The sequence below is a fragment of the Myotis brandtii genome, unplaced genomic scaffold (assembly GCF_000412655.1).
Source record: "Myotis brandtii unplaced genomic scaffold, ASM41265v1 scaffold138, whole genome shotgun sequence".
Classification (NCBI taxonomy): domain Eukaryota; kingdom Metazoa; phylum Chordata; class Mammalia; order Chiroptera; family Vespertilionidae; genus Myotis; species Myotis brandtii.
Genome location: NW_005354915.1, coordinates 47,603 through 64,616, shown reverse-complemented (window position 1 = coordinate 64,616; position 17,014 = coordinate 47,603). Strand labels below are relative to the sequence as shown.

General features: G+C 49.4%; 1 protein-coding gene across 2 annotated transcripts in view; it reads right to left on the bottom strand.

The window, feature by feature from the left end:
* Positions 1-1,223: 1,223 nt before the first annotated feature.
* Positions 1,224-17,014, bottom strand: part of MEI1 (meiotic double-stranded break formation protein 1) — a 54,323-nt gene continuing 38,532 nt past the window's right edge. Inside the window, exons 20-30 of one of the 2 annotated variants that reach the window (XM_005860660.2) lie at positions 16,245-16,410; positions 14,994-15,098; positions 13,853-13,963; positions 13,378-13,538; positions 11,136-11,217; positions 10,779-10,954; positions 4,211-4,292; positions 3,634-3,740; positions 2,514-2,645; positions 2,214-2,326; positions 1,224-1,423 (exon numbers count right to left, since the gene is read on the bottom strand). In XM_005860660.2, the coding sequence (XP_005860722.1) occupies positions 1,378-1,423; positions 2,214-2,326; positions 2,514-2,645; positions 3,634-3,740; positions 4,211-4,292; positions 10,779-10,954; positions 11,136-11,217; positions 13,378-13,538; positions 13,853-13,963; positions 14,994-15,098; positions 16,245-16,410 (1,281 nt within the window). In that variant the 3' untranslated portion in view covers positions 1,224-1,377. The remainder of the gene's footprint in view (positions 1,424-2,213; positions 2,327-2,513; positions 2,646-3,633; positions 3,741-4,210; positions 4,293-10,778; positions 10,955-11,135; positions 11,218-13,377; positions 13,539-13,852; positions 13,964-14,993; positions 15,099-16,244; positions 16,411-17,014) is intronic. The other variant, XM_014535095.1, reaches the window with a different exon arrangement.

Genomic DNA, 17,014 nt, shown 5'->3' with positions numbered 1-17,014 from the left:
GAGGTCCGCAGGAGAATCGTTCCTTCCACCCTGGGTCGGGCTCCGGCGCGTGGTGCTCGGTAAAGATGAGGTTGGAGGAAGTCAAGTCGGCGCCCAACGTAGAGGGCGCGTCAGCACACTGGGGCCCGTCCGCCCGCGCCCTCCCCGAAAGTGTTTCGTCAGCGGACTGTTCTGGCAGGATCAGTTTAGTGGGTCATGACTAGCACGTGTGTTTTTAAGTAACCAGCCGTGCGGAGTTGGCACATCCCCTGCTCGCCCCTTTGGTGCACCAAGTTCTAAACCCAGCTCATCGGGAACTTCCCCGTCAATTCATTAGGGCGGAGTTCAGACCACTTTTGTGCGGGGTCAGGTCCCGAGAAGGAAGGGCGGGCTGGCCAGTCCCGGGCACGGGGTCCTCACGGGCAGGCAGGTGGGCGAGCAAGGAGCTAGAAGCCCAGTGGGTTGAACTGGGAACGGGAGAGGCAGTTGTGGAGCGCAGATATTAAAAGAACCACACGCCCTAACCGGTTTGGCTCAGTGGATGGAGCGTCGGCCTGCGGACTCAAGGGCCCCAGGTTCGATTCCGGTCAAGGGCATGTACCTTGGTTGCGGACACAACCCTAGTGGGGAGTGTGCAGGAGGCAGCTGATGTTTCTAATTCTCTCTCCCTCTCTGTAAAAAAAAAATATATATATATATATATTTAAAAATAAAAGAATCACACATGTGGGTATACAAGTACAAGCTCCACGTTAAAAAAGGAACACAGGGACCTACTTTAACCAGGGGAGGGCCGAGCTGTGACAGTTCCACTCGCTAGGAAGGCTGAGAAGGATTCGACCTGCTCAGCTTCCTTGCCTGGAAATGACACCTCTCTCCACCTTCACGGGAGGTGAGGCGGCAGTAAAGTGCCTCTCAGAGCACTTGGATAACAGCAGCAGGGAACATATGGCCTTTCTCTGCTCCTGCAGCCCTGAGGATGGATGGCCTGGCTAGTGTTTTCTGGGTACAACTGAGGCAACCAGTAGCACTGGTGCTCCTAAACGGGGTAGGGTTGTTAGGAGGACCAATCCTACCCCCTTTCCCTGAGGAGGCCACCCATTCTGGCTGAGGAACCAGCTGGAAGAGGCCAAGATAGGTTGTTTTTGGAGTGCTCACCAGGCATGTGAGTGAATGGCTGAGGAACCAGCTGGAAGAGGCCAAGATAGGTTGAGAGTAAAATGTTTTTGGAGTGCTCACCAGGCATGTGAGTGACTCATTTTATTTCCTGATTCAACAATGGAGTAAAAGGCTCCAGATTAGTGGCTGCAGTTGTCATTTATTTCCCCAAACCACTGTGCCCGACTGTCTTCTCCAGGTCTCAGTCCTCTCCATGTCTGGGCCTTCAATTGTTGAGGGTCAGTCTCTGATGTGGGACAGGGATACAGCCACACCTCCCAGGCAGCTGGCAGCAAAACATGAGAGGAGAACAGCAGAGAGGCAGGGCCAACCGTGGGAGAACCGCACTTCCAGAGCCCCAAAAGGGTAAAAGTGGTCAGATGAACAGAGGTTCTCTCTCCTAAGAAGAGTGGGACTAGATTCTAAAATTGGAACCTGAACACCTGGGTTAGGTAGTTGTATACAACAGGGAACTATTCCATGGAAAAGGGAAAGAGGGGGGCCAGAAAGGGAGCCAGTAAGAGCTGGAGGAAGCACCTCCATACACAGACACACACCTCCTGACCAAAAGTGTCTCTGGAGCACCACAGCCACCCCAGAGGGCCTCTGCCCACTGCCCACAACCCCAGGCTTTCTCAGAGACGTGCAGTCATCCATGTTGGGCTGAGGGAAGCACCTGTGCCGACTGGGCTGGGTGATTTTCTCCAAAACCCTTGGGGAAGGACTAGCTCCTCCCTGAGTTTGGTGATGCGGCTTTGGAAACGGGCAAATCTGGGATCAAATCTGGATATGATCCTGGGCAAGTCATTTAACCTCTCTGGTCTGAGTTAACAACATTAACACTCCTAGATGCTGTGAGGATTAGTACAGTGCATGTAATGTGACTGGCCCTATCTTAATAAGTAACAAGTCATTGTCGTTGCTATCACTATTAATTATTTTCACTGACCGCTGCCTGCTTGAAAGGACAGGGCTGTAAGGCAGTACACCTCTCTGTCCTGAAGCATGATGCCACACCATCCCATAGCCTGAGTGACCTTGCACAGGCCAAAGCTTCCAGATACAAGAAAGGATACAGCATGTCTTGCAGGGGAGGCTGGGCTGAGGAGGCCCTGGAGGAAAGGCCCTCCAAGGAGGCCTGCAGGGTCTGGGCCATGTTATGATCAGTCAAGAGGCCCATGCTCTGAACCTAAGGGAAGAAAAAGGCAGGGAAAACAGCCCTTCTCAGAGCCTACACCACACAGGCCCTCTCTACCCTCCACCCCCTGTACTCCAGACCCCCACTGGCTGCTGTGACCAGAGCTCCCACCCTCCACCAAGAAGATGGTGTGGAGAGTCTAGCATCACAGCGGCTACATGCATCCCCTCCTACACACCTGCAGGAGGAAGCCACGCAGAGCCTTGAGTGCGGTGTTCGAGAGGGTCGAGAGGTCAGCCAAAGCTGCGCCTTGCAGAATGAGGCCCACCTCCTCCGGAGAGAAGACGCTGCTGCTCTGGAACCGCACAAACTGGCCCCGGGAGAGAAGCCCCGAACAGGCAGTGATTCCCATCTCCTTCATTCAGTCGTTTCTCCTGTATTCCTGCTGTGCTCAGCACTGGCCAAGTACACAGATCTGGAGCCCACAGCACCCTTCAAGGAGCTCAGAGTTGGTGAGCAAGGGTGGGGTGATGTCACGGGAGAGTGGGGTAAATGAGGCAGACTGTGACACCCTGAGAGTTGGCCCTGCTGACACTTCAGTACCGGACCAACCCCACCCCGCTGCCTTGCACCTCACACTCACGGCCCAAATGGACTGTGTGTGGTTACCCAAACACACCATGTGTTCATATCCTGCTGCTCTCACTTCACTACCTGGATTACATTTCCTCCTCCTCACTTATTAGTCCTTCAAGCCTCAGCTAAAATGTTACCTTCACGAATGAATGTTCTTTCATTGTATTAAAGACAGGCCCTGAGTGCCGACTACGTTTTTATTCCCAGCTCTGGCAGAGTACTTGCTCTCTTCTTTAGTCACTTACTCTCTTCCCAGACCTAGCACTGATATTCACTGACCTGCTTCACTGTCATTCACAGGCTCACTGCTTTGTTGTTTACATGGGCACTGACTGCGCATCAGGCACTTAGCATATCTTCTACTCTACCACCAATAACATCACACTTGAACTTGTCCATCTCCTTCTCTAGACTGAGAGATCCTTAAAGGCAGAGCATTTGGCTCATCGGCCCCTGTTATAGGACCTGGCATGTGGCGGGCAGGCTCTGATCAATTTTTTGAGTGAGTGAATTGAGAAAGACTGTCTGGCTCTTCTGGGGTGAGGAGATGTGGACATTGGTGGGAATTCTCTGAGCCGGCCTCTTGTGGGATGAAGGCCTGCCCAGCCCCCTCTACCTTCTTTGAGGATTAGGGTTACCTAAAGTAAGGTGTCCCTGGCCTCCTCGGGACCACTCAGCTCACGACATTCTTCAGACCACAAGACCATCCTTACTGCACTTACCAGAGTCATGAGCCTCAAGATCTCGGGTCTGAGGAAGGAATCCTCTCCAGCATCCAGGAGGGTGAACAGTAAAAACCGGTTCCAGGGCTGGGAGGCCACATGTTGTGCTATGGGAAACACCAGTCACCCTGGGTTGTTAATGCTGCTTTTCCAAAGGCCTTGGAACATTACTAAGGAGGACTCTCTCCTATTGGCTCAAAAAGGGCTACTCAGCTAGAGGCAGGGCGTTGCACAAGCTGACCCCAGGAAGTTTCTTTCCTCCCTGGGCTTCTATCCACCTATGCTGCCTGGCTCAGGGAGACTATATACCCCGCTATTGTGGGAGGCAAGCAACAGGAAGAGCTCTGCCACTTAAGAGCTTTGTGACCATGGTTGGGTAAGTGGCCTAACCTCCTGAACCTCAGTGTCCTCATCTGTAAACTGGGCATAACAGTGCCCATGCAGTTTTGTTGAAAGAATTACACAAAATGAGTGTGATTCACAGAACAGGGGATGGCAGTTTAGAGCAGGAAGTGGCAGAGGCTGGCCTCCTCCCATTGCCCTCAGGGGAACATCAGAGAATGGGGAGGGTTTCTACCCATGTCTGGGCTCCTGGCATGCAGGTAGTCAAGCAAGGCCTCCAGGCAGCCGACACAGGCATGGGACAATAGAGGATCCTTCTGCAAGACAAAAAACACAAATGTTTATGTCAGGTTTTGTTACCAATGGGTTTTGGTGCCAACCAAGAAAAACAATTTGATTTTCAGAACAATTGGATTTCATAACTTCAGATTTGGGATTGTAGCCCTGTAGGCAATGAAGAAATGTCTGTTTCATCGCTCACCCACACACAGAGCACAGTGCTTACACTAATGATTTACCTACATTCCAAACACTTTTGTTTCAGAAAGGAGATGGGCCCTGGGCCCCACTAAGAGATTCACAGATAGTTTATCTAAGCCAGTGAGTTTCAACCTTTTTTTAAAAAGCAGCTGAATCTTTCATAAAACAAAATTTTATGCTCTAATAAGCATGTGAAAAGATCTCATTATCATAGTCATTAGGGAAATGCAAATTAAAACCACCATGAGATACCACTACACACTCACCAATAGCTAAAATTAAAAAATTGATAATATTGCCCTAGCCAGTTTGGCTGAGTGGATAGAGCATTGGCCTTCAGGTGGAAGGGTCCTGGGTTCGATTTCAGTCAAAGGCACATGACCAGGTTGCAGGCTCAATCCCCAGTAGGGGACATGCAGGAGGCAGCTGATCAATGATTCTCTCTCATCATTGATGTTTCTATCTCACCCTCACCCTCTCTGAAATCAATAAAAATATATTTTAAAAAATTGTTAATATCAAATGGCCAGAATATTGAGCGACTGAAACACTCATATACTTCTCTGTTGGGAAGGTAAAATGGTGCAGCCACTTTGGAAAATAGTTTGATAGTTTCTTATAAGGTTAAACATACAATTGGCATATGTGGTAGACAGAATTTTAAGATGGTCCCAGGAGTCCCTGGCCAGGTAGCTCAGTTGGTTAGAGTGTGGCCCCAAGGCAATGTTAGAGCGTTAGGACCCGCCAAGTTTGCAGGTTTGATCCTGGTCAGAGCACATATAGGAATCAACCAATGAATGTATACATAAGTGGAACAACAAATCTCTTTCTCTCTCAAATCAATAAATTTTTTTAAAAAGGGATGGTCCCATGACCTTTGCTCCCAGATGTTACCCTGTGATTATGTTACATTAAATGGCAAAAGGGAGACATTTGGGTGGGTCCAATCAATTCATACTAGTGCTTTAAAAGCAGAGTTTTCTCTGGCTGGTGGCAGAAGAACCAGAGAAATTAGAAATGTGAGGACTCAACATGCATTGCTAGTTTGAAGAAGAGGGGCATGTGGGCAACATCAAAGAGCTGAAAGAGGCCCCTGAGGAAGAGGTGGGTTATTTCCCAGATGCCCTGGGTAAGTAGCCAGCCGAGTCAATGCCTCATCTTCAGACCCTAAGTGAAGAACCTAGTTGAGCCTACCAGACTTCTGATATAAAGAACTGTGAGATAATAAGTGGGTGTTGTGTTAAGCCATTAAGTTTGTGGTTACCTGTCACACAGCAATAGAAAACTAATACATCATTTGACCCAGAAATCCCACTCCTAGGTTTTTACCCAAGAGAAATGAAAACATATATCCACAGCAAGACTTGTCTTCAATATTATGAGCAACTTAATTCATAACAGCCAAAAAATATGGACATCCCAAATATCAATAGGTCAATGGATAAACACATTGTGCCATAGCCATATAATGGACTACTGCTCATCAATAAAAAGAAATGAAGTAATGATACACACAACAATATGATGAATCTCAAAAGCATTAACCTAAGTGAAAGAAGCTGGACACACAAGACTACATACTGTATGATTTCATTTATATGAAATTCTAGAAATGGGCCCTAACCAGTTTGGCTCAGTGGATAGAGAGTCGGTCTGCGGACCAAAGGGTCCCGGGTTTGATTCTGGTCAAGGGCATGTACTTCGGTGGGGTTGCAGGCTCCTCCCTGGCCCAGGCCCTGGTCAGGGTGCATGTAGAAGGCAACCAGCCAATGTGTTTCTCTCACATCGATATTTCTCTCTGTCTTTCCCTCTCTAAAAATCAATATAAAAATATCCTCGGGTGAGGATTAAAAAAAAAATCCTAGAAATGGTAAAACTATAGTGACAGAAAGCAGATTGGTGTTTGTGAGATTCAGGGATGGGGAGAGGGGACTGACTTCAAAAGGGCAAAAGGGCCCTAACCGGTTTGGCTCAGTGGATAGAGCATTGGCCTGCGGACTAAAGGGTTCCAGGTTCGATTCTGGTCAAGGGCATGTACCTTGGTTGCAGGCACATTCCCAGTAGGGTGTGTGTAGGAGGCACCTGATGGATGTTTCAAACTCTCTATCCCCCTCCCTTCCTCTCTATAAAAAAATCAATTAAAAAAATTTTTTTTTTAAAAAAAAGGGCAAAAGGAGCCCTAGTTGGTTTGGGTCAATGGATAGAGTGTCGGGCTACAGACTGTAAGGTCCCAGGTTCGATTCCGGTCAAGGGCACATGCGGGCTCCAACCCCAGTGGGGGGGCGTGCAGGAGGCAGCCAATCAATGATTCTCTCTCATCATTGATGCTTCTATCTCCCTCTTCCTTCCTCCCTGAAATCAATAAAAATGTATTTTTTTTAAAAAAAGGGCAAAAGGAAACTTTTTGGGGTGATGGAAATGTTCCATAGCATGAGAATTAACATCCACCTAATTCTACACTTAAAAATTAATGGAGCCCTAACTGGTTTGGCTCAGTGGATAAAGCATAGGCCTGCGGACTCAAGGGTACCAGGTTCGATTCCAGTCAAGGGCATGTACCTTGGTTGTGGGCACATCCCCAGTGGGGAGTGTGCAGGAGGCAGCTGATCGATGTTTCTCTCTCATCGATGTTTCTAACTCTCTATCCCTCTCCCTTCCTCTCTGTAAAAAATCAATAAAATATATATTTTTTAAAAATTAATGGATTTTATTGCATGTAAGTTATAGCTCAATAAAACAGATTTTTTAAAATGTAAAAACTAAAACTAACCAAAAAAATCCTATGTTCTCCTTTGGAAGGCAGCAACCTGATGGTTAAGGGTATGGGGCAGACTCAGATTTGAATCCTTGCTTAGTCACTTACCATCTGTGTGATCCTGGCCAAGGTTACTCAACCTTGCTGAGTAGGAATAAAAAGATGGCCTGGGTTGCTGAGAGGTTAGATGAGAAATGGAGATAGTGTTTAACCAGTGCTTGGCACAGAGTAAACACTCAGTAAATGGTGAATAGCTTAGTGGAATGCATAACAGGGAAGCATGCCCCCACTTTAACAAGCCCTGGGTCTCTTGCACAGAACCCCTGTGGCCTCCAAGGCACACAGGTGGACGTGGTTGAGCTAACCCAGTGGTCGGCAAACTGCGGCTCGCGAGCCACATGCGGCTCTTTGGCCCCTTGAGTGTGGCCACGAAGTTTCAATTGCACTGTACTTGCGCGCCCGCACGTGGTATTTTGTGGAAGAGCCACACTCAAGGGGCCGCAGTTTGCCGACCGCTGAGATAACCCACTCACCTCATTTTACAGCGAGAAAATGAGGCCCAGAGAGAAAATACTTGACCTGAGGATACATGGATAGTAGGTGGCAAGTCAAGAACCAAACCCTTGGCCTTGTAAAAAAAATATAATAATAATAATAATAATACTAAAAATGGAGCCACTTAAAATGCAGAGGAACTGCCTTGCAGGTCTCATGCTTCGAGCTTTTGGAATGTGACAACAGGGCAAAATAATATTTTGACTGGGCCTAAAGCAACATTGTGTCCCAAAGAACTGTTTGTAAAGATGACAAGAAAGCAGATACTATGTCTGAGCACCCAGGCAGTGGGTGGAGGTAGCAGACTGATGGCTACCGACTGAAAATTTAAAACGTTGTTTAGAATTATGCTAGCTTATTGCACCAATAGAAATGCCTTCCCTCTATGGGTGTAATTGCTCCCTTCCCTTTCTCATAAATACCCTTTGCCTCCTAATTGGGACCCTGTTTGGATTTCTGCCTGAATCAGTGCTTCCCGAAAAGCTGTTCTTTTTTTAAAATCTCAAATAAATGCTTGTTGGCTTTCACTTTGAAAGGTCTTTTTCTTTTTAGGTTAACAGCTTTGTGCCCTTTCTCCTTCTCTGGCCTAAAATTCACTCTTAACCAGTGGGCACTTCCAGCCTCTTGCCAGGTACGCAGGACCACACAGCCATGGGCCAGCATGCCCCAGCTTCCCCACCTGGTGAGGAGCTGTGGGCACAGTGCCATTCTCTGACCGTGAGTCCTATCACCCCATACAACCAGCAAGGAACCACGGGGTGATGGGCGAAGAGGTAGGGCCACTGGGCATTAGGAAAACCAGGGATTACCATTCAGGTAACAATGGCTCCTGTTCACAAGAGACACGTCTTGGGACACTGAAAGAACATGGGTCTTGTAGCCAAGACAGGTTTGAATCCTGACCTAAAATGTGTGACCTCAGGCAAGTTACTTAGTAGCTCTAGGACTCTGTTTCTTTGTCTATAAAACTGAGATGATAATTTCTACCATACAGAGTTGTAATGAATGAATAACAGGTCAAGTGCTTACTCAGGAAAGGTTATCTCCCCATCCTCCTACTCTCCTAGACCCTTAACTTGACATCAACATCTCCTTGTAGGACTGAACCTTGCACTCAAAGCCTCAAGTCTTGTAAAACTAATTAGTTCCCTGATTTCCAATCTGATAACACATTCCACTCCCACCTCAATCCGAAAGCCAAGTCTGAGCACAGAGGATATGTCTCAGGCCCACCCTTGCCCTCCCCCCAGACTCCCCAGGGATGTCGCATCTGCACCGGAATCAGAGGAGTAAGCCTGAAAGAGCTTCTGACCAAAACCATCTGGCCCTGGTTAGAAAAGTATAGAAAGCAAAACCAACCAGTCCAGAGAGCCTCATTCTGAACCTCCAGGTGCAGGGCCAGATGAAGACACGTGGCTGCTCTGAGCAGGCTAAGCCTCTGTACCTCTTCAAACCAGACACTTGTCAATGCCTGTTTAATGCATACTTACACGTGTGTCTGAGCACCCGGGCAGTGGGTGGTCAGCACACGTCATAGTGAGGGGTCAAACTCCCAGTTGAACTCCCGGTTGAACAATTTGCATATTAGGCTTTTATTATATAGGATTATTGATTTCAGAAAGGCCAAGTGGGGATCAATCCTTAAACATAATCTTGCACAATCAACAGCCATATCATACTAGTGCAGTCATTATCTGGGCACCGAGTGGAACCTACTCTAATCAAGACCCCTCTTCTCTCCTAGGAAGTCTCTGCAACTCTTCTCACTCATTTGCTGGCTGCCCCACCTCACTCTTCTTGCCCTATGAGTACCTCGCCATCAGATCAGACCATGTGGACCTGTGACTGTCTGACTTGGGCAAGTATCGAAGGGCAAGAAAGGAGAGTCCAAGTCTAATTAAAACAGCATAAATGTCTGGGACCTTGGTCACCCTACAGTGTGACCAGCTCATATATGAAAATAACAGACAATAAGCTCCTTGAAAGGGAAGAATCAAGGGCAGGAAATATGATACAAGGCCAGGGACAGGGAATGAATCATATCAGAGACTGAAATGGTACTGCTGTCCGGATCTCTGACGCCCCGGATCTCTGCCACTGAGGACCTAGGACAAGTAATTTGGTCTTTGTAGCCCAGTTCAAGCACCTTCCCCGGGAAGCCTTCTCTGATAGCTAGCCCCACACTCACCCTGCACCAGCCTATTAGTTACATCCTGGGTCCCACAGTGCAGTGCTCTAGTCCAGCATTGACCGCACTGTGTTATCACCCCTGTCTACAAGGCACCATCCTCCCTCCAATTGTTAAATGCTCAAAGCCAGGCTCCTGACTTATCTCCATGCCCCCACCACCCTTCACAGTATATGATGGCTGGATAAACAATGATCTCCAAGAACCCTCTAGGCTGTAAAACACAAACCCCTTTTGGGTGGACACCTACTGTTTTTGCTTGTCCAGGCTCTAATTCTTCCTTCTTCTTGGAACAGTTTTATTTTGCAAACCATGCCTCTCTCATGTTCAGTCCATGTGGGTTATGGAGAGCTGACCATAACCTCCAGGAGAGGACACTGACCCAAGCCAGGCCTATGAGAGCATCCCATGCCTCAGCCACAATGATTGGCACTTCACCCAAGCCAGGCTAATGAGACTCAACTCTAGGGAAAGAGAGAAACCTCCTTTTTGCTGGAAGGGTAGAAGCCAGGAGCAGCTGTGGGTCATCCTGCCATCCCATGACAATAAAGCCAAGCGACTGAGGCAGTTCTAATGACACTGTCTGAGCCTCTGGGACCCAGTTGTGCCCGAAGCCAGTACTGACCCCTGAACTTCTCAGTTATGAACCAATCTGAGTTTCATTTCTAAACTAAAACAGTTTCATAACTAAACCCTACAGTGACCAGCTCACCGTAACCTTAAAAGTTCCAAATCAATCCAGGCTTTGAGAGGCAGCCACTCCTTCCTGCTCTTGTCCTGGGTGAACAGGCTCCAGTACCAGGGCTCACTCAGCAAGGGCCTTACCTGCACCAAGAGGTTCTGCAGTCCAATGACCAGGGACAGCACTTGTGATGTTCCCAGTGGAGCTAGGACAGCGTCCTCAGGGGCTTGCAGTGGCCGGGCTCCTGAGGGCACCAGAGTCACCAGGGCAGAGGAAAAGCTTTGCTGCAGGGCTGTCCGCAGGAAGCGCAAGAGAGCAGCTGAAAGCAAGAAACCCCTTACACCCAGTCCCTGCCTTCTTCCCCACCTCCACCAGCTCTGTCAGAAGAGGAAACAATGGAGAGAATAATGGGTGACCATAGGCTGGGCTGGGAAGGGTGGTCCATCTCAGAATCCAGGGGAAGAGCTTTTCTTTTACTGCTACCGCCCCTGGGCCCACACCTGAGAGCAGCGTGGCCTTTTTCTTTGGAAAGCTGAGGGCCTTCAGTACTTGGTCCAGTTCCACGGACAGTGTCTGGTGAACCTGGCAGGGCAGGGGGTAAAGGGTAATTCCCATATTCTGGGAGCTTGGACAGAAAATAACCTACCCCAGTATCAGTTCTACCCATGCACATACCAGCTGCATCAAGGACAGAGGAGGCCACACAGAATCTTGTGGCCTCGCCAGCTCTGGATTCAGGAACGCGAGGAGGGAAATCAAACCTTCCCTGGAGAATCCCGTTTCTCCCAAATCTCCCCCATCTTCAAGGACCTCCTCCACTAGGGGACTTCCCTGGCCTCATCGGTGGTTCAGTCTCCACCTTAGTCCACCATCCAACTAACTTAGAGCTGGAGTCAGATAGCCCGGAATCAAAATCCTGGCTCTGTCACTGGCCAGCTGTGTGGATGTGGGCAAGTCACTGCACTTACCTGCCTGCCTTACTTCCTTCATCAATGAAATGGGGACAATGCCACCTACTTTCACTTCCTCCAGAGCTATTGTGAAGAACAGACTAGGGGCAGCACTGGTGAATGTGCTCCTTAACGTCAAAGCAATGACCAAACAGGGGTTAGGAGGGGTGGCGGGTTCAAAGCCCTGAGCCTGCTCTGCATTCCTCATTCAGAACAGGAGCTGCCTGGAGGCAGGAACTACTCTGCTCGGATCTATCTTGCTCTGACGCAAAGCAGTTCCTCAAAAATGCTTGTTGGCTGGTGGAATCGGCAGGTTCTAGGCAGAAGGTGTGTATAAAGGTATGGAAATTCCAAACTAGTGTCAGATGTTAATAGAGGAAAGTTTGTGAGGGTTATATGGGCACTCTTTGTGCTGTCTGCGCAATTTTTCTGCAAATCTAAAACTGTCTTAATAATTAAGGCTATTGAAAACCAATCAAAAACAAACAAACAAAGGTCTGGAGATGTGAAAGAGCACAGTTGACTGAGAACAGAGACCAGGGCAGGAGGTGGAAAGCAGAAAGTAAGGCTGCAGGGGGGCGAAGTAAGCAGGGTCTCAGCAGCCACGTGCAGAACCAAAAGCCACAGGAGTGTAGGCAGCAGGGACGTGTGGACAGACTGTGGCTGTGCGGGCAGATGTGGAGGAGGGGAGAGGCTGGGGGCTCGGAGATGGTGAACAGGCCGCGTTAGCGGTGAGGATGAACAATCAGGCCTAGGCGCTAGGCAGTGGGGAGGCCTTAGAGTGAAGGTATTAGGTAATTGCTAGGTGTGAGTTGAGGGCCAGGGCAGAGCCAAGGCCAGGCTTCCAGCCAGCAGGTAACCGCAGGCATATGGGGAGGTCCAACAGCTTCACACAGCAGAGCAGGGAAGGTTCCTGCACACTGCAGATCTGCTGTAGCATAGATCCGCCACAGATTGCTGCCGCCCTAGAGGCCAAATGTTAAAAGTGACTTCACTCCTACACTACTGAGTGTGTGCCTGGCACTAGACTGGCACAGGGCTGGGCACAGTGTGAGGACACCTCGAAGACTAGGAGATGGTTTCTGTCCACAGGGAGCAGCCAGCCTTACAGAGGAGACACCCGAATGTACAGCAGCCCACAGAGGAGCTCTGCAAGGCCCTGGATGACAAGTCCTACCGGCAGAGGGCTGAGAGGAAAGGAGGGGCTTTGTGGGCATGGCCACAGCTCCCTGGTTCCCTGCATCACCTTCTCGGACAATCACAATGACAGCTTGCCACCCAGCACTTCAAGGTCACAGGTAGGCTTCTGCCTTCCTATCCAGCCTGGGAGTCCACTCCATACATTCCAGCTACAGAATACGCCCCCACTCTCCAGATATGCACACCCTGTCCTACATTTGTGTGGCTTCATGCCTTTGCCCATATTGTTCTCTTTACCCGGAATGACTTTCCCCACTATCTTTACCTACAAATACATGTTCCCCCAGGTGGGGGGACGGGTGTGCCACATTCATTAATTATTCCTCTGTGTCTAGAATACAGTCTGGCATGTAGGTGATCCAGGTGTGCTAAATGGATTAATATAAACTTCCTGACAACAACTCTGGATGTATTTCTGCCCCCCGCCCCCCCCCCCGCCATTTTGTAGGCAAGAAAACTGAAGCTCAGAAAGTTAAATATCTTGCCGAGGTTACACAGCTAATAAGCCATAGATCTGGGACCAGACCTCAGAATCTTTATGCCACCCAGCAGGTGACTGCAGGCCACCAAAGCCACCAGGTTAGAGACTAACCTGGAGACTGCCATTATGCTGCTGGGCAGAAAAGGAGGCAGTGAGCAGCCAGGCAGAGCAGAGCAGCGTGGTCCTGGGCGAGCCCTCCCCAGCCCAGGTGAGCGCCAGCGTCTTCTCCAGGAGCTTGATCAGAGCTGTGCTGCTCAGGAGCACTGCGGCGGCTGCAGAGGGTCCACAGGGCAGGGCCACATGAGTTAGTTACACAGGAGCCCCAGCTCAGGGCCACCGATGCTTAGTTAGCACCCGAAGAGGGCTTCACGCACACAGTGAATGGACCCAGGGATCAGCTGGAGCTCCGAAGGGTCCCAGCTTCATTCCAGAACCACAGGTTATCAGAAGCAGAAAGGACCTTATGACCATCTGGTCCAGCCACATCCCCATTTATTTTTTTAAGATGGAAAAACCGAGGGCAGCAAGGGCCACAGACACTGCCCAGCACCCCTCCTCTTCACTACCACAGCCTGGGCCCCAGCACCTCTTTTCTGACTGCCCAGGGTGGTCTGATGAAGGCTCCAATACAGGAAGTTGAAGGAAGGCTGCAGGATGTCCATGTCCGCGGGGCTGCATTTCCCACACAGCTTGCTCACTGCAAAAGATGAGAGTCCCCACACCCATCGCGCAGCGCTCTGGCTTTAACGCACAGCAGCACTCACACTGCCCTCAGATGACGATTTCAGTCTCGGGGACCAAACACAAACCAAGTCTCCTCAGTATTACAGCCAATGAGAGGAAACACAGTGAGAAGCCCGAAGGCATCTTCACACCCCCCATCTGAACAAACACCTGGAAAGCAGCCCACAGCTGCATTCGAGCGGACTGCACTAGTTTAGGTGGTCCAGGGCATCCTCTCACAGCTCATGCCAGCACAGACTCCAGGTGGGAGGGTGTGCAGAGGTCATCCAGGCCAACCTGCTACCCTTAACAGGAAGAAGACCCAGCCTCTGCATTCTCCCAGCAATGGGGGCACTAACGACCTTCCCGGGGGAGCTCTGTAACCATCCAGGTGCAATGCCCTGAACTTGCCATATTCTCTCTCTCACATCACCCCCATCGGACTAACTCCTTAATTCCTATTCAGCAATCAAGATTCAGCTCAAAGTTCACCTCCCCCACGAAGCCTTCCTTAGCCTCTCAAGTGCCTTACAGCGCTCCCCCAGCCCTCATCAGAGCAGTTACTACTGTAAACTAGACTTCTATAGGACACATCCCTTCCCTCTGGGGAACTGCCACTCCTGCCCCCGTGACCCCAATATAAAAACTGCTGTGTGCCAAGCACTGTGGGGAATTATATACCTACAGTTCCTCCTTATCTTAACCCTAAATCAGGTCATACTGTTATTTTACCTGTGAGGAACATAAGGCTCATAGGAGGCGAGGTGACTGTCCAAGGTCGTATAGCTAGTGATTAACCGAAGAACAAACCCAGGCCTTCCCAACTCCACTGCTGTGCTTATCACATAATTTTATATAAACATCTGTTTTGGGGAGTGTTATTTCACTCATAGGGAATAATCAGAGAGAGATCTGAAAGGTCCCTTAGCAAGAAGCCCACAGGGATGAAAGGAGGGAAGAAAGGAGCGCCCTGGCACACCCAGCCCGGGCCCTCAAGCTGGCACCTTGGTGAAGGAGCTTCATGGCCATGCTGTCCAGTTCCTGTTCCGACTCGTTCCTTAGCTGCAGGACCGAGAGGAGGCTCAGCAGCAACGGCAGGTTCCCCAAGGCTGTGAGGAACAAGAGGGCTGGTCAGGGGTCTGACGCTCAGATCTCCTCAAGGTCAGACAGGTACCCATGGGCTGTAAAAGGTTTGTTGGGATTTATTCCTACTTCCTGCCTTCTTCCTTCTTCATTGGGCACAGGGGCACCTGACATACTGAGGGCCAATATGTGTTCGGTGCCAGAAATTCACTATTTCACTTAATCCCCTTAAAACCATGTGAAACAGGGATTTTTATTCCTATTTTGCAGTAAAGAAAATTGAGGCCTAGAGAGGCTGAGTGACTTCTTCAAGGTTCCACAGCTAATAAATGGCAGGGCCAGGACTTGAACCCAAATCTGAACCCAATGCCCAGTTTTTCCACTACCTGTTTCCACAGAATCCCATGGCTCTTAAACACTGTTGTCAGTTAGATGGGGCTCCTCCTTCCTTGCAAGGAAGGACTCAGCTCCTCCAGGCACCCTTAAATCTATCTCTACCCCCCCCCCCCAAATCAGGACTGGACCAAGTGCAAGTGCCACAGCTCTCCTCCAATTTCCAAGCACTAAATTGCTTGGAAATTTAATTTAAAAATTCAACTTCCTAAAAACAGGGAAAGACAAACCAATCTCAACCTTTGCAGTGTCTTCATACTGTACCAAACATCAAGCTTCCTTGGCTTCAGGAAGTCCCATTCCAGATTTGGAAACTATCCTGGATTTCCCTGGAAGCTTCTAATACACCACTGACCCTCCCCCTCCCCAGCTCCTGCTGGCTGCTGCTGCCTCCCTGGCCTCCCCCACATCTCCAGCTTTCTTTTCACCAACTGGAGGCTGCCATTCTTGTGACTAACAGCTCTCAGCACATGCTGTGCAGGGTGGGGACATGCACCCATACTTAAACACACCCACCCATGCTAAACACAGTCATTAAACATAAAAACACTCACACACACACACACACACACACACACACACACACACACCAAACCAAATACGTTGAGCACCCACCCATCAGTGAGAGGGAGGAGGTAAAGTTTAGTTTGATGCCACACTGACTTATCTTTTGCAGAGAAAGCTTTGCTTCTCTCCTGGAGCAGACCTCTTCAGGGCAGAGAGGCCCATGTCTTACTGACCTTTCAGGTCAAAACGTGCCCCCAGCTCTGCAGACTGACCTTCTAATGGCGAGTCCCCATACTCCACCAGCAGATGCTGTAGGATCAGCAGGAAGTGACCTCGGATGAGACCACCCACTTGGACATCCTCATTCCTTCTCAAAAAGGTCCTCAGGACAATCAGTACCTTGCGGGCTATATCCACGGGGCTGGAAGAGATGAGATCCTGAGCAGGAAAGAAGAAAGTCAGAGCTCAAAGGGCATCCTGGTTAGAGACCGTTAGACAGTCCAGAAGAGAGGGGTTGGGAAAGGGCTCGGGATGATGGTACCACAGAACCTGGGGAAAGGAGTGCTCACTGAGTCAGCACCCATTATGTACCAGCCTGACATCCTGTAGGTCCCTTCTAAGCAGGAGGTCTCAGAGGCTTAGAGAGATTACATGATGTAGATGAAAAGGGGGCCACATAGGAAATCTGACACGCTCAGGGAAGGCCAGCATGGCAGGCCCTACAAACTCAGATCCAAGGTAACCACATAGGATGGTCTGGACTTAAAAATTTCTAACTAAATGCGAGTCCTGGTGGGTAGTCACATCCTAGGCCTGTAGCTTCCTTGACAAAGGTCAATCTTTACCTTAAAAGTGAGCCTCTCTATTGTCTTTTAACAACTAAAGCAGCATGCCTTTGAAATGTCAGAGTAATCTCCTTTTCCACATCCCTCAGGGCACACATGCCATCTTTACCAGTATGTGCTCTAACTGTTAACTATCTCATACCCAGCAATGGAAAGGAACTATTTCTCTCTCCGTTTCACTTTTTATCCAATCCCAG